The 25,442-nt window shown below is 43.1% G+C and overlaps 1 protein-coding gene across 1 annotated transcript in view; it reads left to right on the top strand.

Moving 5' to 3' along the window:
• Window positions 1–25,442, top strand: part of LOC108883749 (uncharacterized) — a 29,877-nt gene that overhangs the window by 2,512 nt on the left and 1,923 nt on the right. Inside the window, exons 7-67 of the mRNA XM_018677215.2 lie at window positions 33–136; window positions 1,429–1,594; window positions 1,768–1,944; window positions 2,031–2,183; window positions 2,431–2,575; window positions 2,969–3,127; window positions 3,299–3,417; window positions 3,520–3,723; window positions 4,289–4,447; window positions 4,541–4,725; window positions 4,805–4,987; window positions 5,158–5,249; window positions 5,596–5,765; window positions 5,911–6,064; window positions 6,143–6,219; window positions 6,311–6,491; window positions 6,661–6,816; window positions 6,943–7,076; window positions 7,265–7,423; window positions 7,577–7,760; window positions 7,914–8,125; window positions 8,264–8,452; window positions 8,545–8,687; window positions 8,807–8,966; window positions 9,075–9,158; window positions 9,344–9,472; window positions 9,687–9,803; window positions 9,885–9,977; window positions 10,115–10,335; window positions 10,432–10,625; window positions 11,078–11,323; window positions 11,410–11,639; window positions 11,745–11,909; window positions 12,542–12,619; window positions 13,974–14,339; window positions 14,902–15,249; window positions 15,718–16,053; window positions 16,144–16,275; window positions 16,407–16,559; window positions 16,851–16,967; window positions 17,117–17,290; window positions 17,491–17,695; window positions 18,081–18,235; window positions 18,311–18,423; window positions 18,512–18,593; window positions 18,818–18,955; window positions 19,129–19,291; window positions 19,512–19,627; window positions 19,934–20,080; window positions 20,233–20,346; window positions 20,459–20,575; window positions 20,670–20,828; window positions 21,026–21,187; window positions 21,487–21,649; window positions 21,766–21,953; window positions 22,040–22,132; window positions 22,259–22,463; window positions 23,077–23,264; window positions 23,619–23,716; window positions 24,709–24,893; window positions 25,051–25,250. Of these exons, the coding sequence (XP_018532731.2) occupies window positions 33–136; window positions 1,429–1,594; window positions 1,768–1,944; window positions 2,031–2,183; window positions 2,431–2,575; window positions 2,969–3,127; window positions 3,299–3,417; window positions 3,520–3,723; window positions 4,289–4,447; window positions 4,541–4,725; window positions 4,805–4,987; window positions 5,158–5,249; window positions 5,596–5,765; window positions 5,911–6,064; window positions 6,143–6,219; window positions 6,311–6,491; window positions 6,661–6,816; window positions 6,943–7,076; window positions 7,265–7,423; window positions 7,577–7,760; window positions 7,914–8,125; window positions 8,264–8,452; window positions 8,545–8,687; window positions 8,807–8,966; window positions 9,075–9,158; window positions 9,344–9,472; window positions 9,687–9,803; window positions 9,885–9,977; window positions 10,115–10,335; window positions 10,432–10,625; window positions 11,078–11,323; window positions 11,410–11,639; window positions 11,745–11,909; window positions 12,542–12,619; window positions 13,974–14,339; window positions 14,902–15,249; window positions 15,718–16,053; window positions 16,144–16,275; window positions 16,407–16,559; window positions 16,851–16,967; window positions 17,117–17,290; window positions 17,491–17,695; window positions 18,081–18,235; window positions 18,311–18,423; window positions 18,512–18,593; window positions 18,818–18,955; window positions 19,129–19,291; window positions 19,512–19,627; window positions 19,934–20,080; window positions 20,233–20,346; window positions 20,459–20,575; window positions 20,670–20,828; window positions 21,026–21,187; window positions 21,487–21,649; window positions 21,766–21,953; window positions 22,040–22,132; window positions 22,259–22,463; window positions 23,077–23,264; window positions 23,619–23,716; window positions 24,709–24,893; window positions 25,051–25,250 (9,939 nt within the window). The remainder of the gene's footprint in view (window positions 1–32; window positions 137–1,428; window positions 1,595–1,767; window positions 1,945–2,030; window positions 2,184–2,430; window positions 2,576–2,968; window positions 3,128–3,298; window positions 3,418–3,519; window positions 3,724–4,288; window positions 4,448–4,540; window positions 4,726–4,804; window positions 4,988–5,157; window positions 5,250–5,595; window positions 5,766–5,910; window positions 6,065–6,142; window positions 6,220–6,310; window positions 6,492–6,660; window positions 6,817–6,942; window positions 7,077–7,264; window positions 7,424–7,576; window positions 7,761–7,913; window positions 8,126–8,263; window positions 8,453–8,544; window positions 8,688–8,806; window positions 8,967–9,074; window positions 9,159–9,343; window positions 9,473–9,686; window positions 9,804–9,884; window positions 9,978–10,114; window positions 10,336–10,431; window positions 10,626–11,077; window positions 11,324–11,409; window positions 11,640–11,744; window positions 11,910–12,541; window positions 12,620–13,973; window positions 14,340–14,901; window positions 15,250–15,717; window positions 16,054–16,143; window positions 16,276–16,406; window positions 16,560–16,850; window positions 16,968–17,116; window positions 17,291–17,490; window positions 17,696–18,080; window positions 18,236–18,310; window positions 18,424–18,511; window positions 18,594–18,817; window positions 18,956–19,128; window positions 19,292–19,511; window positions 19,628–19,933; window positions 20,081–20,232; window positions 20,347–20,458; window positions 20,576–20,669; window positions 20,829–21,025; window positions 21,188–21,486; window positions 21,650–21,765; window positions 21,954–22,039; window positions 22,133–22,258; window positions 22,464–23,076; window positions 23,265–23,618; window positions 23,717–24,708; window positions 24,894–25,050; window positions 25,251–25,442) is intronic.

A 25,442-nucleotide genomic window follows, 5' to 3' on the forward strand; every position in this document is an offset into this window, starting at 1 on the left:
ACCATAGATGTGTGCATTTCATTTGCCCTTAGGTATCACAAGAGTTCCTTCAACTGGCTTTCCAACTGAGAGATCTGACTCTCTCTCAACTCAAGACACTTTGGCAAGAAGCGTCTTTCAAGTGCCGCAATGACTGGTGAGTATTTCCTTACTGTTTTATAATGGAGTGTCTTTTGGCTGGTCCTTCATCGTATATCAATGTGCCTCCAACATGGCTGTTTCAGTTACACTTTTACACACTCTGCATTATAAGTATAATGAAACAGCTTGTGCTTAGCAACCAGGAAACCGACTTAATGCTGAAAGGACTCTTGTTTATGGGCTATAATGAGAAAAATACACAGCTTCTGGCCAAGTCAACAAGCAAACAAAGGGCAGTCTGTGTGGGACAGTAGCCAACTTCATCAGAGACACAGATGACCCGACATGCCAGAGCAAGACAGTGTCCCCTCCTTAGTCCTTTGTATTATCTACCACTGAATATAGCAAATACACATTTATCACAAAAGACATTTTGACAAACATGGGTGTAATAATAATAAGTAATTAACAATGCCCATATTCCAGTTAGCTGTGACAGTTTCTCATATTGTGTGTTATGGTTAACTACATGGGTTACTGGCATAATTAAATGGATTAGAGTCAGTGTTAAGATGAAGAACAGCATTTTGAAAAAAAAATAATTAAAAAAAAAACAAAACAAACAAAATTAAACAAACTGCTTTAGCATTAGGCACATTATTTTTCACACCATGGGACATACACAGCCTGTTCCCGTGTTTTCAGTTTTTGAGTTAAACATACATTTTGAAAAAGTAATTCAAAAGTAAATGAAAGCAGTAAATGTCTTTCCCAAGTACAAGGAAATCAGTTTTCACAGTAATAACTGAAAGACTATGTTACACAGTCTGAGTTATAAATAGTTAAATGGCTAATTTAACTAAGATAACTTAGCTTGTAAAATCACAACATACTGTTTTTGCACCTTGGTTTTTGAATGGGTTAAACAGATAGAAGATATTATGTGTTAATTATTGAGCTTTAGAGGTGCTGATAGACAGATTTTGTTACCTTTGGACAGAGTCACAGAGTCAGGCCAGCTGTTTGTCCAGTGTCCAGTATTATAAGTCTGTTAGTGCTAAGCTAATCTAACTGACTGCTGGCTGTAGATTCATATTTATTGCTGAGTCAGTGGTAGTGGTATCAATTTCCTCATTTAACTCTCAGTTTTGTTTCCCAATATGTCAAACTATTGCTTTAACGTGACACCTGTGATTGATGAGTCAATGTGAGAATGATTTCTGCTAAATACAGTATTCAGTGAACACTTCTGCAAAATACAGTGAACATGGATAATTTCTTGTATATCATAGCTTTATATTATCTACAGCAGAGACTGATACTGATGCTGATGAACTGTTTGGACAGGCAGCCGTTGTTAGATGCATTACCAGCGTGTGGGTCTGAAAGCTGTATCGTACTACTGACTGACCTGATGAGGAACAAAGAGGTGGAAGAGGATCAGGCTCACTCCTTCCTCACCACCATAGCCCTCATCCCACATCCATCCACACAGATCATCGACTCCATCAATGTAGGAACATCTGGGTGACATTACAGATGACCTACATCCAGCATCATACTCATGAGATATAGTATTCAGATTGGTTTCGGCAGAGACCTCTAATTGAAATCTGTAAGATAAGTAGCTGCTGCATCAACGCAACATTGTGTGCTGAGTGTACTGCATTGCTCCTGTCTCTGTAGGCCTTGCTCGAAGTCCCAGAGATGCGGTCCAAGGCCTTGTTGGCTGGATCGTCTTTGGTCTATCAGCTGTGCCAGAGGTCCCAAACCCCATGCAGTGATCTTCCTCATGTACAGACCTTTATGCAGACACTACAAAAAACTCTGAGGGACGGCTGCGAGGGAGAGGAACCCACTCGAGTGAGAGACGTAAAGTGCTGACACTGAGTCTGGCTAAACGTGGATGTTTTATACAAAAAACTGACAGAAACATTGTCGCCTGGCAGGTTTTTTATGCACTGAAAGCAGTGGGGAACACTGGTCTGTCTGCTCCAGTCTTCACTCCTCTGCTAAATCGCTGTGTGCTCGCCCACTCAGCAGCACTTGAGCTGAGACTTGCTGCTATCCAAGCCTTCAGACGCTTTCCCTGCTCAGCTGATGTGAGTTAATACTGATGCCACTATCTTTGTCGGTAGTGAAATAATAATTTGCAACAGCAACATCAGGAAATGTCAAGTACATTACTAGATAAATGACTCAAAAATAAATGTCATGTAGTTAACTCTTCATATCACAAAAGCTCAATGTGTAAATGACATTGTAATTGATTCATGATGAGTTGAGGTGGAGGTGAGGAGGTGAGCAAGGGTCCGACACCGGTGACTGACAGCAGTTTCCTTCCTTCAGAGGTCTGTGCTATTGCAGCTGTACCGCTCCTCCCAGGAGGATCCTGAGGTCAGAATCGCTGCATACCAGCAGCTCATGCGCTGCCCCGACCACAACGTGTTCGAAGTAGTGAAGATGACGCTGAGGAACGAGACCTCCAGCCAAGGTCTGATTTAAACCGCTGTGGTTTGTAGAGGGGATGTCCATAACAGCTTCTCCCAGCAGTGGCAATGAGAGGATACTGAACTGGGTGGAAGTAATGTAAACACTTAATGAAGGAGGAATTATCTCAGATTATTTCGATTGCAAACTTGAGGCTGAATGAATTGGTAATTTTGAGACAATCATAGATAGTATTGTAATATAAATTGAATTTATATTTATTGAATTTAAATTGGAGTCTCTTGAGTTATTGATAGTGATTATTGAAACAGGCGGTCTTATAGTTTCACCTCATTTAAGTGTAATTAATAGTAAGCCAAAAAAGGCAAAGAGGATTCCTCCTCAGATCTTTTCTATCTCTTTGACATTATGAGCTTTAGCACTTCTGTTTCTCTAGTGGGCTCATTTGTGTGGAGTCACCTGACCAATGTCCTGAGGAGCGAGGACCCCATGAAGCAGGCCCTAGTCGAGTCTCTGCCTGATGACATAATCAGCCGAGACTTTGAAGCCGAATTTTTAAAATACTCCTCCTATTCAGACCACACTGTTGCTTCAGGTAATGATAGACACACTCTCCTGGATTCAAATCAAGCAAAATAGCAATTTTACATAATCATAAAACTGGACACTAACATGCATATGCACACCTAATAACAGAATTATTTGGAATACGACTAATTACAGTAGAGCTTAATGATGCAAGTTTCTGCTCTTATGTTTTTCTCAGGCATGGGAATCACAAATCTGGAAACATCTTTGATTTTCTCTCCCAAATCATTTCTACCAAGATCTGCCACTGCCAACCTCACAGTGTATTTTCATGGTAGAGCCCACAACCTTATGGAAGTGAGTTTTATGTCCTTTCAGTTCTTTTAACGAGAACAGAGTTTATTTGGATATAATATGTCAAAATGATGTTAAATGCATGCACTGTGTTTCCCAACTCAGGTGGACTTTCACGTAGAAAATGCCGAACCACTTTTAAAGAATATTTTCAGTCACCAGACTCACAACTCTGACGGAGAGTCAGCCGCTCACAATCAAAAACATGAGACAAAGAGGACAAGAAGAAAAACAGATGACAGCAACAAAGGAGAAAAAGAAAAGTGCTTATCCAGCACCAGCAGTTATCTGAACCAGGCCAGGGCCATGGTGAGGTCACTGTGGTGGTTGTAAGACAGTCATGTCCTCTGGGCTGTTATCTAAGTGGAGTAGTTAGAGCAGCAGGTTTAACATGTAAGCTTGATCATGAGGGATACAAGCAGACAAAGACCAGTACTGTTGTGCAGCAAGTTGGGAGGTGTCCTCACTGCAACTGTAACCATTTACACTGCAGTTTAGATGTTTTTGTCAGTATTGTTATCTCGACTTGCATATGTAAACTACTGATATAGTTGAAGTAAATGCCTAGCTTAGGGCTACAACTTATTCTGATTATTAATATATAGCACAAAGTGAATCTTCAAATTGCTTTTTCTGTTTGACCAAACCCAAAGATATTTAGTTTCCACTGATGAAAGACAGCAGCAAAGTCGCACATTTGAGAAGCTGAAACCAACAGTACACGTACCTTCCACCAGTTACTCATAAACCTGAATATGAATAAATATATAAATTATCAAGAGTTTAAGATTACTGTTCATGTATGTAAAATCTAGTTTTGCAGTGAGAAAATGTAATTGTGTGATAATAAGTCTGTACCACTCGTCTGTTCCAGTTGTTTGGGAGAAGGAGGTCAGAGGAGAACAGGCCTAAGTGCTGGGCTGGTGTGAAGGTGTTTGGGAATGAGCTCAGTGTGTTTACATGTGAAGATCTCCACAATCAAATCAACCAGCTGTCACTGAGCGCGGCAGGACTGGCTGTCAAACTGCTCAAGGTTTGTCGTCACAGTCTCTAAACTCTGTCTCTTATTTTCATACACACTTGTTTTTTCTTTGTCACTCTCCCTTCCTTCCTCTTTGTCCTCCAGGGTCATGAGGTTCAGCTGAACCACAGGGCCGTGCTGATGACAGAGGAGCTGCTTTTACCGTCACTGTCTGGTTTGCCCGTCAAACTGGGAATCAACATGACCTCCCTCGTTTCACTGCATCTGAAGGGCAACGTCAACTACAGGGATACCTCTCACTTTTCCCTGACCGGATACATCAAACCCAAGTACTTCCACATTACCACATGTAACAAGAGCTACAGCATTTGGTTACAAACTGTGTGTAACTGGTGTCTGTGTTCTCAGTGCATATGTGGGGCTGTCAGCCAGGATGGGGGTTGACGGTGCCCTTGGTCAGGCTGCGGTGGACTGGGTCTCCGAGCTGAGGAGCTCCACCAGTCTGGACGGCAGTGTTCAGCTGCAGGAAGGCCGGGATGTCAGGGTCACACTGAACACACCTGAGGACGTCATGGACATCATCTCTCTCAGGTAAGTGAAAGGACTTAAATCAGTTAAATCAAATACTACCCTAAACTTATTACACTGACCTAACAGACACAAAGCATGTCTGTTATTTGAGTGTTTATAATGTTGCATATTCGAGATGTGTTTTGAATAATGGCATTGTAAAGAGCGTGTGTAATTTTTGTGTTCACCAGCTCCAGAGTGTTTCAGCTCAGTGGAGACCACAGAGAGGAGATAAAGGGGCCAAAGAGTCGAGTCCAGAAGACCACCTGCACACCAAAGACTTGTAAGTCCTCTTACACAGTTAATGACATCTATATGATAAAGAGAAATATTTACTTTGATATTGACGTAATATTTCAGAGCATACTATACAACATACCATAATTTGTCAGACTAGTAACTGGCCTTTTAAAGTCATGGAATATATGAGTCTGAGTCTGTATCAGGCTCATATATTCCTGCAATTATTACATTACTGCATATGTTCTGTCTTTCCAAATGTGGTGGTAGTTAACATTTGTTTTGCTGCATTGTTATTATTAGCTGTTGTTGGCTGCCAGCTCCATATTTAGCCACAGTGTAATATATATTTTTGTCTTTACCAAAAACTGCTCTCTGCTTCTTTGCAGGGTCCAAGATGGTCGGCTGGCAGCTGTGCTCCAATGCATCTTATCCATTACCTGCTGCAGGGATGTCACTACCCCCGGCTGGACCCATCCATCTTTCTCTCAGGATGCTGAAGCTGGACAGAGGACTCCATTACTACCTACTGGAGGCTGCCTACTCACTGCTCCCTCAGGTGCAAAGAAATATGAAGATATACCAGTGGATTTTCATTTTACTCCGAGAGACATCTGTGTATTTCATGTGTGAGAACTTTATGAGAATAACATGATTGAAAAGCTCTTCGAGGGCTTAAAGGGCTGTCACCCCTTGTGTTTCAGAGAGGCACCTGGCTTCCCAGAGAGGCCTCCATCCACCTCCTCCTGGCCACTCCTCAGTCCTCCATCCCCAGGGACATGTCTCTGGACTTGGCCTTCAATCCTCACAGACTGCTGCTGAGGATCACGCATCCTCTGAAGACCATCCACATACAAGGTTTGTCCCACAGGAACACCACAACAAAAATACCACCTTCTGTAAGAGTTTAATGCTGAAAATGTGTTGTTTTCTCAGGACAACTTGAACAAGAGAGGAGTGTAAAGTCGGGAAAGCTGGAGTTAACGATTGACGGTGTTCATTATTATATCATGGTAAGTGCATGAACATGACTTAGTAAGTTTTGTGTTAGGTGGATTTAATCTTAAGATCATTTCCCAGTTATAATTACATTGTCCACTACAGGGTTTGGTTGACACTCAGACCCTCCTGTCAGAGCAGAGGACACGCTACCACCTTGAAGCCAAGATGGCTGCTGGTGGACATCCCATGATTCTCTCTGCTAATGTTACTCGTGGACAGGGCAGGAAGACCAGCTTCTCTGCCACTGTGAAGAATGTGTTCAGAGAAACTGCATCACTGTCAGGTATTGAACTATATTTTACTTTTTAAATCATCTCTTAAACCCATTTTTTTATTCTCAACATTTAGATATTACTTGTAACTTTGCTCTAGACGTCATACCCACATTTAGTGTTAGCATTGACACTGACATTGTATGTAGCAGTAGACATATAAGTGACACCTGTCTTCAGTGGCCCTGGAGCACAGGCGTGACAGCAGCAGCAGGCAGTACTCTGTGGAGGCGGAGCTCCTGCTACCCGGTGTTTTCGGCAGCAGGATGCTGGGACTGATGGAGCAGAAGGGCTCGCTGTGGAGCTCCGCGCTCAGGCTCAAATATGGTCTGAGAGGTAGGAGATAAAAACAAGTTGTGTAAAGCTCTGATGGCACACTACAGTTTAAACTGCCGCCTTTCAAGGAGAATATGTAGTTCACAAATATTTCACCATCATCAGATTGTCTTGACCCTTCTACAGGTGATGCTCGGCACCTGCGTCAGGAGTGCTACTCGTCTCAGAGACTGAAGAGTGAGAGAGACTCAAACTCCACCTACATCATGAGGGCAGATCATGAGTTCTACTGCTCCAACACTGCTCCTATCAACCACAAGGTGACTACAGTCATGAAGCTGTTAATGTGAATCTCAGAGTAATATTTATTAGGTTCAGGTGTTTGGTTCTATCCATGCATGCTCATGCTGCTGATTTCCAAGAGGCCAAACTGGTAACTAAGCAGCAGCAGAGGGTATTACCATGATTGTGAGCACTGTGGTTTGTCTGTGTTGAATGTTCCTCTCAGATTCAGCTAAGACACGAGGAAAGCCCCAGCCACATTAAATCAGCCCTGGACGTGAGCTACGGCAAACACTGGGATGAGATTAACAACAAACGCACACTCCTCCTGAGCCAGTCCTTCAAAAACCAGTCCACACAAAATCACACCAGCTACACACTGGAGGTAAAAAGAAAGAGACCTTGATCTATGATTCTCTGTTGTCTCTAGATCAAATTACTCCAACGATAAATACATTACTTACACTATTTACTATGAGATTATCCTTGTATTTACATTGTAAAATTTTGTCTGAAATAAAATCAAATTGTATTCCAGTTCAGTCTCCAGGTACCAGAGAAAAATTTAAACTACAGGACTCAGCTTCTGCACTCTCACCTGAGACAGCTTGGGTCTGAGAGCAGCACTCACTTAAAAATCAACTACAACAACCTGATGCCGCTGGTGGCCGGGTTACACTGGAAAAGCCCTCCCAAAGATGCTCTGCAGAAGAAATGGGAGGGTAAAAACATTTTTGTTCTGTTTAAAATTCCTTTAATCATCACGTTATTTACTTTTAATGTCCGATAGGCTTTGTTTACATAATTCAGTTGATCAGAGTCTGTACCTGCAGTGAGACTCTGATCAGCATCATGTCTGTCTTATTACTGCTCAGGCACATTTAACATGGACACACCGTGGCTGTACATCTACACCGCCCACAAGCTGAGTCACCTCCAGCGCCACACGCTCCAGCTCACATCGGAGCTGACAGCCAGCAAGTGGCTGACCATCCGTAACCTTGTCCTGGAGGGTTTATACCGGGACAGGGGCAGGGAGAGGGAGGCCCGTCTGGAGCTCTACATGCCAGCTGTCACCTACCTACAAGTAAGTAGAGGAGAGGCTGCTTCATCTGAACATTCAAAATGAAAAATTCTGGTTTGTTAACATGATGGCAACTTTATTTGTTGCTACTGATCTATGCATTAAAACAATACCAGATAAGATCTGACCATCCCTCCACAGGCAGCAGGGTGGGGCGTGGTGGGGAAGCGAAGTGTGAAGGGTTCCTGCTCCTTGAGCTCACTGTGGACTCCTCCCCTGAGAGGAGATGTCTCTCTGGAGGCCTCTAAATTCAGCCACACCCTGCAGATGGCCTCTACCTACGGCAAACAAAATGTCAGCCTGGCTGCTGCCCTGAACACTGCAGACAAGGTGGGCGGGGACACAGATTGGTGTGTTAAGTTTCTTTTTAGTTGTTATTTGTTAAATTTTTGACATTTTTGATTTTACTGACTTTTTAAAAGAATTTGAAAAAGAGGCAAGTGACCCTGAAGATGACCTTCTCAAGACCGAAGAGTCCATCCACAGAGCTGGAGTTTGAGGGGGCTGTGGAGGAGCTGAGGAAGGACAAGAAGATGTATCAGAAAACAGCAGTGCTCCAGCTCAGGTCTGGGCCTCAGTCTGATTTACTTGTAATGAATCAGTCAGTGATGATTCTATGTCGCAATAAAAAAAAGATGGCATTGAGAACACTGCTGACTTGTTAAAACCAACCGTCTCGCACAGACAGCCCTTCCAGACCTTTCCGCAGACCCTCCTCCTGAGGGAAACTTTCACCGTTGACCTCCTCAAAGGCCTCTACATTTTGGAGTCCAAAGCTGGTTTCCATGGAAACAGAGAGGTCATCCACACCCTCACTCTGGGCTACCAACCACCGAGCCCTTTTGTAAGTCGAGCGCAGGTTGATTTATTAACTCAACACATAATGCTTAAAGAGAAACTGGGGGCGGTGATTTATTACTGTATTCAGTGATTTTCATGTGTTTATGTTCAGGTTTGTTCTGCACTGGTCCATCCCTTCAGTTCTAACACTATCCCATCCGACTCAGAAATCTGTGTGATTGTAACCAGCAACCAGGTAAACTGCTGGCCTTCATAATTCTCAACACTGAACCAAAACAGACAAAGCAACAGCAACATAAAAACTATTTGAATTTAAGATCTCATGCGTTATCTAATATGTCTACTGTGAATATGTATGTAAGTGGATACTCAGGGGAACCACTGTAAACATTCATGTATCAAATGTTGTTGTTCCTTCAGACACAGAGGGACATACAGGGGAGGTTACGGGTCGGCAGCAAAGAGAGACTGACTTTCTTTGGACAAGTTCAGTTGAATCCAACTCATCAAGTGATAAAAGTTAGAGCCAACTTTACCCACCAGCTCCAGGTAAACCAGCCTCTCTATTGTCTTACTGATAACACAGCACTACCTAGTTCAGTATCCCACACCTCCACTGTGCAAAGGACTGATTTATATGATGTATGGTGATTGCAGTCAGCAGCGCAATAAGTGATGTAAGTCCATCTCCAACATTGTGCAGTATAGTTTACAGTAAAAGAGGCCAAACTTAAGACCAGTTCATCTGTTATTGCTGTCACAGCTGCAGCTCCCCTCCTCTGCCAAAATGGAGGGAGATGTACATTGGAACCCCAAAAACAACACTGGCTTTGATTATCAGGCCAGAGGGAAACTGAGAATAGAGCGACAGGAGTGCCAAGTGAGTAAAGCTAACTCTGCGTTTTAATTGTTGCTTCTTTACTCAGCAGTGTTTCTGATACCAAGATGTTTTTCTTCTTAGCTTTCTATACAGGTCAATGGATCATCAGATAGAGTGGGTCTGTATTCGTCTCTCAGTCATCCCTTCAAATCAAAGATCCCCAAAACTCTAGAGGTGGGCTGCTTTTGTGTTTCATCACATTATCTCTCATTATTTACTTCTCATCATCTCAAAAGTTCTGTATTTTTCATAAATATTGGTCTGTTTACTAGCATCTGGTATCATATCATTTTGCTGTTTTTCACGTTAAGGTAAAGGCCACTGCAGACATTTCTACAGTGGCTGGTAAAGGGAGTAGCACAGTCCACGTGAAGGCTGATGGGAAGGACAGGGTGAAGCTGGGTGCCCAGATGGCCCACTCCCTCCAGAGGGAACACAGAGCCATGGGACTGAGGATGAACCTCTCCCAGAGCTTGCTGCCTATGGCCACTGACTTGCACGTAAACATGGCTGCCAACATGTCCTCAGACAGGTGTGTGTATCCACCTGTTTTTTTTTAACACTTTCAACACATTTATAATCTAATGAACAATGCTGATTGTTTTCTGCTTGTCTCTTGCTCTCCCAGTGTGTCTTTACATGGCTCTTATACGCAGGGGAATGAGCTCCTGCTAGCCCAGATTAAAGGATCTCTAAAAAACACCCAGGCTCTCCAGTTGGCTGTGTCAGGGGACCTAAGGCACTCTATGGCCAACCTTGCTATTCTTCCTCCAGCCCTGGGGTTGGATGGGGCACTGGGACAGTCTGACACTCTCATCGAAGGTAGAAATTCAAATGAAAGTGCTAATTATAGCAATTTAAAGTTGCAGTTTAACATTTTTGGAAACACTCTAATTGGCTTTATCGCAGAGAGAGCAGTTTTTGTACAGTTTAAACTAATTAGATATAACATGTTCATTAATGAGCTTTTAGATTTGTTGGTAGGCAGATTGTAGTTATTTTTGGACAGAACTAGGCTAGCTGTTTTCAGTGTTTATGCTGAGCTAAGCTAACCAAATTCAGTTCAATTCAATTTTATTTATATAGCCTACACCAGCTGCCTGGTGTAGCCTCATATCAAGTTAATAGACAATATATCCTCTGATCTAACACAAAGCAAAAATATGTATTTCACAGCTTGTGAATTCAGGATACTGGGAATCTATTTTACTTAATATCATGTGGTATGTCTAAACTGTCTAAATCTCATGTAATGCTATGTGTGTGTGTTGCAGGACAGCTGAGAGTTAGAGTAATGGAGACCTTGTACAGTATAGAGCTGAAACATCAGGAGGATGCTAGAGAAGCTTTGGATAGTGAAGATGAAGAAGGAATGATGGGAAAAAAGTCCAGAGATTGGCTGTGTGTTTGGTCTGGGGAGGAGAATTTGTGTCTGAACTTAACCCACCAACTGGGGAATCCAGGAAGGGGTGAGGTCTACACCCAGCTCTCTCACTCTCTCCACCTGCTTAATGCCTCAGGTAATCATTACATTATACAAAACAGGTTATGTTTTATTCATTTTATCCCTCCCTGTCTCTCAGTCTCTTTTGTCTTCTGGCTACAGGTGTACCTGCCAACAGTAATGCCCAGGTGAAGTGGGCCCAGGATGGCGGTCGACTGTCACTTCTGGCAGAGCTGCAGGCTGGACCTGAATATCTGAAGGCTGAATTTAATGGCGGCAAGACAGACCATCTTATCCCACGATGGGAATACTTCTCAGGGCTGCAGCATCAAGTCAAAGCCCTGCTGGAAAGAGGCTTATCAAGCTCAATACAAGCCAAAGCACACTACCAGGTAAAAGACTGTGATGACAACATATTGTTCTATCCTTGGCAACTTTCTGTTTTATTGGGGATCTCAATTTCCTTTCTCCTGTTTTATATTTTTTCCCTCTGTTAGTTAGAAACAGAGGGGCTGGATACAGGTTTGGTCTTCCACATAGAAGATGAGAGAATGGCTGACATTGTTTTCAATGTTGGATCAAAAAACAGCACAGCTATATTGGCAGTATCTCTGTGGCAACAGATGAAACTACTCCAGGGACTCATACCCACCTCTCTACAGGTACATTTTACACAATTACCACATGTTGATTTCACATGTTGAAAGTTTGACTGTGCCTTTATTTATCTTTGTTGGTCTTTATTGAACTGTATGTAGTTGTGACACATTCACAACTGAACCAGTTAAAGGATAATTTCTACATTTTTTATACTTATTTGCTTTGCATATATATCCTGTTTGTTTAATCTGTACAAAAATGTAGGTAGACTTTGTTACCTTTTTCTAGATAACCATGCTAGCTGTTCACCCCTGTTTCAACTCTTTATGCTAAGCTAAGATAAGCGGCTGCTGGTTGTGGATTCATATTTACTCTACTGACATGAGAGTGATATTAATCTTTTAATCTAACTCTCAGCAACCAAGGGAATGAATGTATTTCCCCTGATGCCAAATTATTCCTTTAAAAAAGTTGACCCACAGCACACTATGATTAGTAGCATCAAATGAAGCAGCTCCAACATTAAATATGTGTTGTTTATAATATGCTAGTTTATAATTAGCATACTGGCGTACCATAATATTTTTATGTGGCCGGTTTAAAGTTCAGTAATTCCTCATAAATTCTTCCATCTCCTCCCTCAGTTTCTCCATTGAAAAACAAACTTTGTCAACAGGGGGTTTTGTTTTCACAGATGAACTGCACAGGGGACGCCACTGCAGACCGACTCTCAGCCCAGTGCTATGGAAATGTGGCAGGTCGCCCTGTGGAGGTACGAGCCTTTCGCTCCTATAGACCGCACAACAGGCTCTGCTATGGCCTGTCGCTCACTCACATTAGCCTCAGTGCTCAGGCTAAAGGCTGTTACAGTTCCAATGGCCAGAAAGAGCTCAGAGCTAACCTCACTCATTCTTCGGTGCTACTGTTGACGTATTTGGGCGTACCCACAAAATCTGGCCTCAGGCTCCTGCTCCGGCCAGGGCCTCAGAGGTGGGCCCTGGGGATCGGGCTGGTGGTTGGCCCTTGGAAAACAGACTTGAATTTGGGACTGAGGTTGGAGAGGCCTGGGCTGTATGGCTGGCATGGGCTCCTCGAGTATGGGACCCGCAGTGTTACACACAAAGCTGAGGTGACAGGTCGGATGAGGTTGGAAAGCTGTCACATCTGGGCAGAAGTCAGCGTAGCATGGGATTCAGTCAGCTCCAGCCTGTTGGTGTCTGTGCGGTGTAAAGGGGTGGGGAGGCTGGTGTGGGTGCAGGTAAGACGTATTGAGGGGGGTGTAGCACGGAAAACGTCTTTAATTGTACATGGACAAGTAGGGAAAGACGGACTGAAAGGATCTCTGGATTTAGAAAACCAGCAGGACTCCCTCCATTGCCTCTTGTCTGTACTGCTAAAGGACCAAAAGGCTGATGTCAGCTGGGCCCTGCAGCACCACTGGGCCTCTCTTGCGTCCATCATCCCAAACAGAGTGGATATCCAGGGTTCAAGTCAGCTCCATGATACCTCCCTCTCTGGAAGTGCTCGATTATCTCTGAACACCCGCTCTGCTCAGATAGACATGACTGCTGCCTGGGAGCCCTCCGCCTCCTTCAGGGTCATACTTCAGCAAAACCTGGCCTCTACTGGTTTACCAGGGGAGCTCACTGTTAGCATGGCGACCACAGCTAGTCAAGCCCAGTTTAAGGTGGAAAGTGATGCATGCTCAGTGCTTCTTCTGGCAAATCAACACAGGGGAGGAGGATACAGGAGGACCAGCTGGAGTGTTTTTGTCCAGCAGCGATGTGTCTTACTGAAGGTTAGACTGGAAACAAGAAAACATGTCAAGAAACTTGTTTCCCAGCGGAAGGAAAGCAAAAGAAACATCTTCACCTTGGAGATGACTCTTATCTTTCCATTACATTATACACTTCACTAATACCAATACTGTATGAAAACAGTAGTAACAAGACCATGGTTGAAATGAATGCTAGCCTCTGCATAGTTTTTTAGCGACATTAGCAGCGTGACTCGAGGGACTGATCAACTTTCTATAGTGAGTTCTTGAATCTAATTTGTTTTGAATGAGTGAAGAATAATCCCAGCTCTAATCTGTCTTTTTTTTTTTTTCATTTTACTCCCTACAGACTCTCCTGCCCCCACAGACCTCAGTCAACATCTCCATCTCCCGTTCTGGCTGCTCCACAAATCTCAGTACTTTTTTCCAGACTGAGGACGAACAGAAAGGCAGCCTTACTCTGTATCTATCTTGTTATCCCAGCCTCAGCCTAAAAGCATCTGTCCAGCACTCTGTAGAGGCAATACAGATGCTGGGATTTCCCTCCCATGGAGCAGTGACTCTGAATGTCTCAACTGCACATCTGCCTAGTGTGGAGGTTGGCTTGGATCTGGGACGCTGTTATTTCAAGGGTAAACTGGAGAAGACCAAAGAAACAGGAGGGGACCAGACTTTTTACGCTGTCAATGTGACCAACTACTGTCCTTCTCTACAGGTAAGAAAACCAATACGTTCTGTTTAATGCCGCTTATGGAAACCTGAATAAACTAATATGTTTATGATGTAAATATTGCTGTTACTTCTAACTGTGACAAGACAATGTCACTTCTTTCATCACAGTTAGAAGCACTGGGATATCCTACACGATTCACCCCTGTCCATGTTAACACAGCCTGCTTTGAAATTCAGTTTCCAGCCTGTGAGAAGGTCAAGCGGCAGCTCATTTATCACCAGCAGCAGGGCAAAGCAATACCATAGATCATACAGCTGCAATGCTAAATCTTCAGCTCTCTCATTTGACTTGCTGGCACAGAGCTAACTCTCCTTCTCAACAGCTGGAAGCATTAACATTGGAATTAACCCCAAAAATACAGCATGTGGAGTTTTTATCCACATTGATGATGACATCTGTGGAACTTATAGAACTACCCATATACATGTATAAAGTATATGACAGCTCAAACACTATAGACACAAATGCTACATAGTGGAAAACTTAATGTAAATAACAGTTATTACAAGTGAGAAATCCATGTTCGTACATCTGTCTTCCACAGGTAACGGTCCTCCCAGTGTCCCTGGCTTTTCAGGGTCTCCTATCAGTCTCCCCCTGCCAGCTGACGGTGACCTCCTCTTTGAGGGCAGACAACCAGGACCTCATCCTGGAGCTGGCACAGTCCTGCAGGCCTCAGCATCTCACTGGGACCCTCGCTCACTCCTTCCCCGGGCTGAGGAGTCGAGGTCTGCCGCAGACGATCTCCATAGAGGCTACAGGAGGCCCTGAGCAGAGCGGGACTCTGTTCATCAAAGCTGGGACATGTCACATTAGAGCCAACAGAGTCATAGAGGCCAAAGGAAGGACACGGTGGCTCTGGGCTCTGGAGTCCAAGTGCCTGATGTTAAAGGTGGGGACTTGTGGACAATTACTAAACTTCTGATGTAGACAAAAGATGAGAGATAATACAGTTACTCAATCAATCAGTCTGAACAGGTCATCAATCACATTACATCATTAATCCTCATCTGAGTTACATCAAACTCATACTAAAACCAAAGCTTCACCCTAGAGGTTGAAACAATTTCAACTCTGAAAAGCAAAGGACCATGTTTTGGGATAAAGCATCATTAGTTTGGATACAAACTGTTGCATTGTATGTGGAAGATGGTATTTTTAATTACGCTCAAAGACATAAACATACACATACACATAAAGGCACACTTAAGGGTGCAGTATACATACAGTATGTGCACATATACATTTTTATACTTCACTCTCACCAACCATTTTTTCTGACCTTCTACAACATTTGTCAAGTGTATGTATTTGCTACCACTATTAGTTAAAATGAAAACAGTCTTCTTATCCACTCTAGGCCCATTTGAATGGGTCAGTGTGGCGGGACCCTGAGGGCATCTGGACAGCCACGGTGGATGCTGATCTGGAAGGTAAAAGGGGTTTCCTGAGGCTTAACGCAAGGCCCTGGCCAGGGCTGAGTATAGAGGGTGAGCTCAGTCAAAACCTTCCTGCTCTGTGGGGTTTACCTGAACACAGCAGACTGAGAGTGACCAGCAGGGCCGGAAAACAGCGATACGACACAGAAGCCCTCATTCAGATGGATGAGTGTGCCGTTAGCGCCGGTGGAGCTGTGATGTCACAGTCAGGCCTGCAGGGGTCAGTGGTGTATCACAACAACTGCTCGATGGTTCAGGTACAGATGACACTGAAGTCACACTCACAGAATATTAATAGATCAAATCCAAAATAGTCTCATTATATCACAACCTGTTTGTGTTTCTAGGAGTGGGGTAGTCCAGACAGGATGCAGGCATCTGGGTTGTTGGTTGTCTCCCCAACTTTTGCTGAATCTCAGGTTTCCATGGCGATAGATGAGACAGAGTTACAGGCTTTACTGGCTCTTAAGAAAACAAAGGTGTGGATTACACAAAAACATTTATGATTTGTCCATTCATTTTCTTTAAAATGCAATACATGTAAATTTCAATTGTGAAACATAGATGTTACCTTAATTTTTCTGTTTCTAATTCTTTGTTGTTGTTGCAGGATAAAAATGAAGCATCCCTTCATCTAAACCACTCTGTACCCTTGATGAAGAAGCTAGGTCTCCCCGCAAATGCCACAGTAACCGTGAATTCTGGGAGTCACGGCAACAACACATACTTTTACATATTCAACAGCAGTGCAGGAAATCAAAAGGTAAGAGCAGTAATTAGCATATTCAAACAGTTTTTCAAGGGATGTTTGGTGAAATGCTCTTTCAAACCACACAAGCACAAAGTCCACGACCATAATTATGTATATGTATTCATAACCATACCCCAGCTGATAATTTTTTATCTTTGCTGGCTGGAAAAAATCAGACAGAGGTGAAAAGTCTGTTTCCATTTGTGTGGATTTCAGGATATCAGCGGGTTCTCAAAATGTGTGTGTTTCCATCATGAATTCTATGTAACATCTGTTGCAATTAATATTCTGAATGTCTTCCAGCTAACTCATGAGATGACAGTTTCAAAGGTGCCTGAAACAGTAAGAGTGAAGAGTCATTTCAGGCACACGGTGAACTATCTGAGGAAACTGGGAATCCCTGGAAACAACAGCATTCAGGTAAAAAACTCAAATCAATTCAAACCAGTCAATTATCAGTTTGAATCAGTTATCAAGAACTGACAGTTGATTAATGGAGAGCAGCTCAGCTAATAGAGGTATACAGTCAATCTCTTTGATTATTAACATCACCATGACTGTGTGAGCAGGTAGAGCTTGGTTCTGCTGAGGGGAAAGCCTTGACCTTACAGTCCCAGTTTGGAGGTCAGCAGGCAGCACTGAGACTAAAGATGAAATGTTTTCCCATGACCAAAGAGATAAGTGGAAGCATGCGACACAGTTACACATGGCTGCAGGACCGAGGACTACCACTCAGTATAGAGGTAACTGAATGATGGCCTAAAACACCCAGTGTAACCATCAAATATTCATTTTCATTGGTTCTTTACATTATTTATTTATAGAACTGGTGATATATTGTCTCAGGTCTTCTGTTTTAGTCTTGTGGTTTAAATGTGTCCTTGTGCTTTTTGTGTTATTTTTCTGTTTTTGCCAACTTTTGTGTTATTTGTGTCTCTCCAAGGGTCTATGTTCCATCCAGGGAGTGTTTTCTCAGCTTCAGTCCAGGGCTCAGCTCACTGTGGACGGATACAAGCTGCTCACCTCTGGCTTTAATGTCAGTGCGGCTGATGGACGTCTGGGCCTGCAGCTCTCCTACTCTCCACAGGCTTCGAACCAAACAGAGGCACAATTCAGTCTGGACACTGCACTCACTGCTCAGTTTAAAGGTCAGATTGTATTAACAGCTGGATGTAATATGTATTCGCTTTAACCCACTTTTGATATTGTCCCCCCTTCTTCATATGGAAGAAATTCTAAATTCATATAACCAACATTACTATAATTATTTTGAAATTAAAGTTTTATGGAGCACACAACTTTTGCTTCATATTTTCTCTCTTGGTTTCATTATGAGGTTTTGCAATGACCAAACACATGCAATATCAAAGACTGACAGACAGATGTCACTGTTTAACTTAATAAATTACCAAAGCACAATGGCACAATAGCACTTATTTTTAGTTGTTTTAAAAAACTTAATTCCCATATCCCAGGGATATTTCATTTTCATGGCTTTAACCTGTAACAAAAGAGCTCTTATCCTGTCTGCAGGTCCTCTGCGGAGCGCCTCAGTAGATGTTCGCTGTCAAGACTGGAGGGTCCGAGCAGTGGGGGACATGGGAGGCTGGAGGGCACATGGTGGGTCCAAGGAGGCCAGACTTACACTTAAACATACTGTTCAGGGACAAACTAGTCCTGCTTTACAGGTGAGGATAGTGTGCACTCAAAATTTCAACTATTTTTCTCTTCTGTGCTAAACACCTCTGTGACTGTTGATACAGCTTGAAGCCTGGGGAAGACTCACCGAGTCACAGCTGAGGTGTTCAATGGTCGTGAACCCCGAACTCAGCTCGTCGCTCGCTCTCATTGTCCAGGGACACCATCTGCCTCATAGGTACACACACGCACACACACCCAGACCATACTGTCAAGCAAACACATACATATACACACACTTTAATGATAGATGTTCTTTTGTCCAGCAAGGACCTGATGGTGAAGGTAGTTCAGAATATCCCAAAGGTGTTGGTCTACCTGCCCTCTCAGCTCAATGTCCGCTCACAGGTGGGTTCTTATTCTCACAGGCACCTTTATTAAATCATGTTTAAATGAGAATGAAGCGACATGCTCCGCAAAACCCTGTGTGTGATTTAGAGTCTGTTCACACTCACCTGATCCTCTCCTTGAATTACACTTGTCGTGTTTTTTCATATGCATTTGAAATTCACTCGGTTTTATTGGCATGGCATGTCACAACTAGTGTCACTACCTCTCCTCGCTGTCTCCAGCTGAACCAGTCCCAGGCCGGTGTATCAGGACTGGTGGAGGTGTTGTCAGGCAGGAGGAGGCTGTTGGCTCTGGGGGAACTGGCAGGCATCGAGAGCGGATACAGACAAGCTCTGGAGCTCAAACACTCGTACCCACAGGTATTTGGCAGTACTGCTCTGTAACTCTGGTGTTGCAAGCACAATGTGTACTACTGTCTATAAGCAAAGAAAAAAAGATAAGTGACTGACACACTCGGGCCTCTAACATACCCTAGGGTATGTTTCCTCTAATCCTTGATCAGTGATTTCAGTGACTGGTTTCTGTTTTGTAGTTGAAGCCACTCCCCAGGGCTGTAGTGGTGAGGACAGTGTATGAAGCCAGGAACTGGAGTTACCAAGTTCAACATGGAGCTGTGTGGGGCAATCAGGAGTTCAGCATATCTGGTCTATACTCTGCTCCTCCAGCACTGGAGATGGGGAACCAGACCCTGAAGGGTAAAATTTTACAGACCAACTCTGCAGAGCTATATAACTATCACTGGGACAACAGTGTTTGTTCATTTCCATCACATCCTCTGATGGTAACAGGACTAAAAAATAAAAAAACATGAAGCTGTTGATCAGTGAACAGCTCTTGACTGTGAAGTACTACTAACCACCTCAGATTAAAATTGGCCGCAGACTGCTGATGTTCCTCACTTGACCTTTATTGTAGTTCAGATCAACTGCATCCCTCGCTGGACTAGTTTGGAGGTGACACTGGAGCGTTCCCTACAGGGCCGACTGGACAGTTTATCATTGGGCTGGACGAGGCATGGGAGAATGGAGCAGGTCAGACTGTACGCAGTGTGTCATGACCCCGAAAACCCTGAAAAGAAGAGACAACATTTCCAGCTAATCTGATTTAAAATGTAACAAACACTTGACCTTAAAAAAAAACAAAAAACATAATATATCTCCTGATCTGCGAACAACATCTTAACCACAATGGAAACTACTAGGTTGTTGTGACTTTATAGTGGTAGGAATGCAGCTATAATGCTTTAAACACATCTTTTGCCTGAGCTTTATTAGATGTCAATTGTGAGCATCTGTTTTGCTTTCTGTGATCATGATCCGTGGATTGTTCATCTGAAGGTCAGAGCTCTCAGCTCATGGAGTCGGTCAGAGGAGACGAACGAGACCATGCTGGAGCTGAAACAGCCGTTCTCCTCCACATTCAGCCAGCTGTCCCTTCACACACTGTCACACAGCTCACAGAGGGAACAACGCAGCAGCCACCAGGTGCTAAGGATGTTCACACTTTTTACAGTGCAAAATTATCTGTCTCAGCAGGTCATTTAATCTTGAATAGAATGTTTGTCAAAACTATTATTACTATTACTACTTTTTTTGTTTTATGTTCAACTGTGTGTTTTTGTTTTATATGCATGCAGACCCACCTGTCATGGGACAGTGCAGTCCCTGTCAATGTGACCCTCAGCCTGAACAAACAGTGGCAGACCAACTCCAGCAGGGGGCAGGCATGTGCTCTGTTCTCAACACAACAGGTTGGTGGATCCCCTGCAGTCTCAAAACTCCTCATGGATATTGTTGGCCATGTTTATGGATCATCTTTGTGTGTGTGTGTGTATGTGTGTGTGTGTTTGTTTGTGTGCACAGATAGTAGTGTCTTCTGTTAAAGGATGTGTGTCAGTGGGTCAGGAGGGAAACTCGTATTCACAAAATGCAGAGCTAAGATGGGACAACAGGAGTGTCAAGCAAGGCATGAAATATCAGGTACTCTGCTCTGTACTGAAATCAAACATGGTAGCGAATGGCAGGTGCTTTTAAAAAAATAAAATCTCAGTTTGTGTTTCTGTGTTGTTTCTAGAAAGGTCCATGGGGAATGCACAATCTTCAGGTTAATGTTGGGTTGGACAAAGTGTCTCCTGCACCCTGTCCTTCTCACACACTCCTGGCCAAAGTCCAGACCAACCTCAGGGATCGCTTGGAGCACACAGTGCTGCTGGGCCTCTGCCCCTCACAGCCTGTGAGTCCTCACACACTGATGATACTAAATAGTTATCAAGTTAAAAATGTTGGTCGGTCTCTGCTTGTCCTGTCACGGACTGAATGGATGATTTGATGAGACATTCAATGAAGATAACATAATGACAAAATAAACTGTGTGTGTGTGTGTGTGTGTGTGTGTGTGTGTGTGTGTGTGTGTGTGTGTGTGTGTGTTAGACTCTATCGTGGTCAGGATCCCACAGAGTGAACTCAGGAGAGGAGCTGTTTTACTCACAGTCTCGTCTGTCGGTGACAGGACGTCCCTACCACTGCAGCCTCACCCTCGCTCTGACCAACTCCTCCACTGCTCAGGGTTCCAACATGTCTCTGTTCTCTGAGGTAGAAACAGCCCTCTGCTGAATAATTAACATAAATATGTCTCTGTAACTTTAACTGTAACTTCGTCAATGTTAAAAGTAAGTTAGAGTTAGGATCAGGGTTGTGCATGTAGCTACGACAGTTTAAACAATTTGACATTGTGGGAAATATGCTTATTTGCTTTCTTGCCAAGATACAGCATTTGATAAGGTCAGTCCTGGCCAAGAAAAGCTTTTCTTTTTTTTCTTTTCTTTTTTCTTTTTTTATCGCTGTGGATCCTCATAAATATACAAAGACACATGTGTGTATGTACTTCACAGTCTAGGATGGGTAACTGGAGTGTGGAAGTAGAGGGCAGTGCCCTGTCTTGGCCCCAAGGCTCTGGTCTCCAGGTGCAGGCCAGACTGGACCGCAGAGAGAAGATCTGGCTGAATGGGACGTTAGAGGGACGATGTCTTCAGACCAGAGCTGGTTATACGAACAGTAAATACAAAATAATCTCTGCACAAATACCAAAAAAAAAAAAAAAAAAAAAAACTAAACTAGGATTAAACTAAATTAAACTAGGATTACAAAGAATTCACTGTCTTCATGTTCAGGTTCAGGCCTTAGTGAAGACCTCGCTGTAGCTGCATGTGTGGGAACAAATCGCAGTTTGATGCTGGATGTGCGGAAAAGAGACGGCAGCGGTAGATGTGGAACTCTGGGCAGTGTGTCTGTGGGAACAGCGGATCAGAGGCTTATGCTGAGAGCAAGTGGCTGTTTGGAGAGTCTTACTGCTGTGGAGGTATCACCAATATAAAAATGTAGCTCAATTTTAGCTTCAATATAGTATGACACTTTTAAATAATCTATGTTATTGTTGTTTCACAGGCACGGATTCACTATTTGAGCTCTCGGCTATGGAATAAGCTGTTGGAGAGAACCAAGACTTTACAGCATCTCCTCACTGAATTCAGACGACAGGTAACCACAACACAAATGCAGTAGTGTCTTATGCTTAACCAATAATGTAGCACAATGGATGTAACTTTGGTTTAAGTGTGCAGTTTTTAATGTAGTGACTGTTTCTCTTCACAACATTCTCTGCAGTCCAGAGACAGTGAACTGCTCCAGGAGCTGAGCATCGTGCTCCTTCATGTTTCCCAGCGAGTTGAGGCTCTGCTTGGGCAGAGAGACAGAGGTTTGTTGGCCCTGTGGCAGAGCAGCCCCCTTCGTCAAACTGTGACCGATACCCTGCCTCGTCTTCTGAGTCTGCTGCAGCACGCCTCGCTGCTGGGACAACAGGAACTGAGGAGTGAGTGCAGAGAAATAACACTGATCAGTCATGTCAGTTTGATGGGGGCCCGTGTTTTGTGCTGAGGAAAAGGAGAATGAAAGGAATTTGGTAGCAGCATTTCTGCTGCTACCATATTTGGTCATCACCACAAATTCCCATTCATAAAATATGATACTTTTCCTTTTATTTAATGTAATGACAGGTCAATAAGTGAAGAAACTATAATGTATTAATGGGATTTTGTAGATGTGTATACGCAGTAAGGTTAGATGCTGTAAATATGGACATACGCTTTGGTTTTTGAGTCAGGGCGGTACAGCCAGTCCCTGCCTTTCCTCATAGACACAAATCTAATTTTTTCAAGAAACTCTGAATCATAATCCTCTCGTCCTTTATGCAATTATCTAAAGCATGAGAAACATCTCCTCTGTTACTCACATCATAAATTGTGATTGCAGAATTTTTGTGTTGCCAGGAAACCCCAACCTTGGCACTCCTCGCTGATTTGTGACCTGTAACTCTAGTGATGTGGAACATTAAATTTATTGCTGATGCTCTGATGTTTAGTGGATGCCTGAGGTGTGAAAAAGCATAAGTCAAACACTGATGTTGTTTTGCGCTGTGACTTCAGGGCCCTTGGCCACTCTGGCGGGTATATATCAGGATGTGAATGGTCAACAGCTGGAGGCCCTGTGGAGGGAGGCTGTTCTGCTGTGGACTGACAGGCTGGTGGAGATCTTACCTGCTCTGCTGGGGAACCCTCAGCTGAGGCCGCTGGCTCAGGCCGGCATCACCACGCTGAGTGTTGCCCTGGATGTGGTGAGGAACCTAAATGGTGCCTTTACTATTTTTGTTCATCGTTGTATTAATATTAGTCGTTTCGGGTCATTTAGATCAGGTTGTATATTTTTACAATGTCAGAGTGTGTTTACATGCACACAAGTATCCCAGCTATGATATATATATATATATATATATATCCATTTATGGTAAAGTAACATAATGTCACATTTGTTTTAATGTCACATTTGTTTCACATGTAAAGGAGGGTTAGTATCCAGGTTTCTAATAATATCCCAAAAATAATCAAATCCAGGATTAGACTCAAAACCAGGATACTTGTATGTAAACATTCTGCATGTGTATTAAATGTTAATGTTTGGTGTGAATCAGGCTGGGCAGCATACCTACTACTGGATGGAGACCAGGTTGGCCACAGCTCTGTCTGGAGTCAGGAAACGATTGGCCTCTGTCTACAAATTCTCCCCCAGGTACTGTACATGTCTGAGACCTACATGAAGAAAAGCTTTCTGTGCCCTTCCCGTCATAAAATGACTTAAACAAGTCAGAGAGGGGATAAATTCTTCATTATGTCATAGTATACCTATACCACCCAGTAGGAAGAAGTAGTAAAACATGTCTGAGTAAAAACTGGGATAAATTTGATTTAAACATAATAAGTATGCCTCTGTGCCAGTAACAGCCGTGGCCAGAGGCGTTATGTTGTCAGGTGGCCTCTCTGCCTATATATTCGTCCATCTGTCCCAATCTCATGAACTGTATATCTCAGGAATGCCTTGATGGGCTTTCTTCAAACTTTCACTTTGACTCAAGGATGAATTGAGAAGAATTTGGTGGTCAAAGGTCAAGATCACTGTGAACTCACAAATCATGTTTCATATGCTTTATTACACAACTTTCACACAAATGTCTAATAGGATAAAATGATGATGTTTATATACAAAAGATTCTCACTCCCCAAATGAGGAGTGTTGTTGCCATGGGCGCGTTGTGGTTGGTCTGCAACAGTATTTAAGTTGGTGGAACATCAGAGTAACATCCATACAAGTTTCCCAGCAGAAGATTCATCAGTGTTACTCGCTTCATCTGTCAGTGGTTTTAATGTTGTGGCTGATGAGTAGTGTATATTATATGAGTCTGGACAGATATGGATGTAACCTGCTACTTGACTGGTTGGCAGATACATACAACCACACAGCTGTAATTAAAGTTTTTAGATGTACAGGTTACATAGCTGTTTGTTTTAACAGTATTTCAGTGACTGAACTTCAGTGTGAAGTTGACTCCAATATAATGAAATATAGTCATTAAGAGGCTCTTGTAGCAAAAGTTACAAAACTAAACGTAGGCCAATTAAGTTGTTAAATTAGTTTAACAACCAAATGATGAACCTGAGGAAAACAGATGTAAGAAAATGATTCTACGTAAAATATCTTGAGCTGAATCCTCTCGGTTCTTCCAGTGAGTGTTCTGCGACTGTGTCAGTGCCGCTGCCTCCGCTCCCCTGGTCGAGGGTTGCTGAGGCCGGACTGGTGGAGATCCTTCTGGAGGAGTGGCTCCTGAGGCCGCTGCAGACGCTTGCATCCGTCAGACCCACTGCTGAACTTTACCGCCTCAAGAGGAAGATCATGGACAGCCCGTTTACACGTAAACAAACTCACACTTAAGTTTTTCAACAATAATAATAATAATTTCTAAGAAAGTTTTAATAAAAGGGTTGGTAACACTGTATGTTACATGTCCATTATTTTGTGTTAATTTTCTGTTAAGATTCTTTCTGTTTATCTTTGTCTCTCTCCAAAAGACCAAGCTCTGCTGGTGGCAGATCAGTTTGTAGTGACGTTTGATGGTCACCTGTATGAGCTGCCAGGTCCATGTCCGCTGCTCCTCGCCCAAGACGTCAGCACTGACCCCTCATTCACACTGCTGCTCAGTTCAGACTCACAGAACCTCCTCCTGATAGAAATGAATAATAGCACCATCAACATTCAGCATGGTGGACAGGTAATTGAATTAATTAATTCATTAAAAAATACATTAAATGCAGTTCAAAAAGATAAATACATAACTGGATTCCCCTTTTATTCACTCCATGACACTTGGGGTCTTTTTCTGGTAAAATGAGGTAAAACAATGCAAACAGGTTTCTTTTCCAACACTATTTAGGTGCTAAGATTGTTTTAGAAACATAACTTT

The sequence above is a fragment of the Lates calcarifer genome, linkage group LG4 (genome assembly GCF_001640805.2).
Source record: "Lates calcarifer isolate ASB-BC8 linkage group LG4, TLL_Latcal_v3, whole genome shotgun sequence".
NCBI lineage: Eukaryota > Metazoa > Chordata > Actinopteri > Centropomidae > Lates > Lates calcarifer.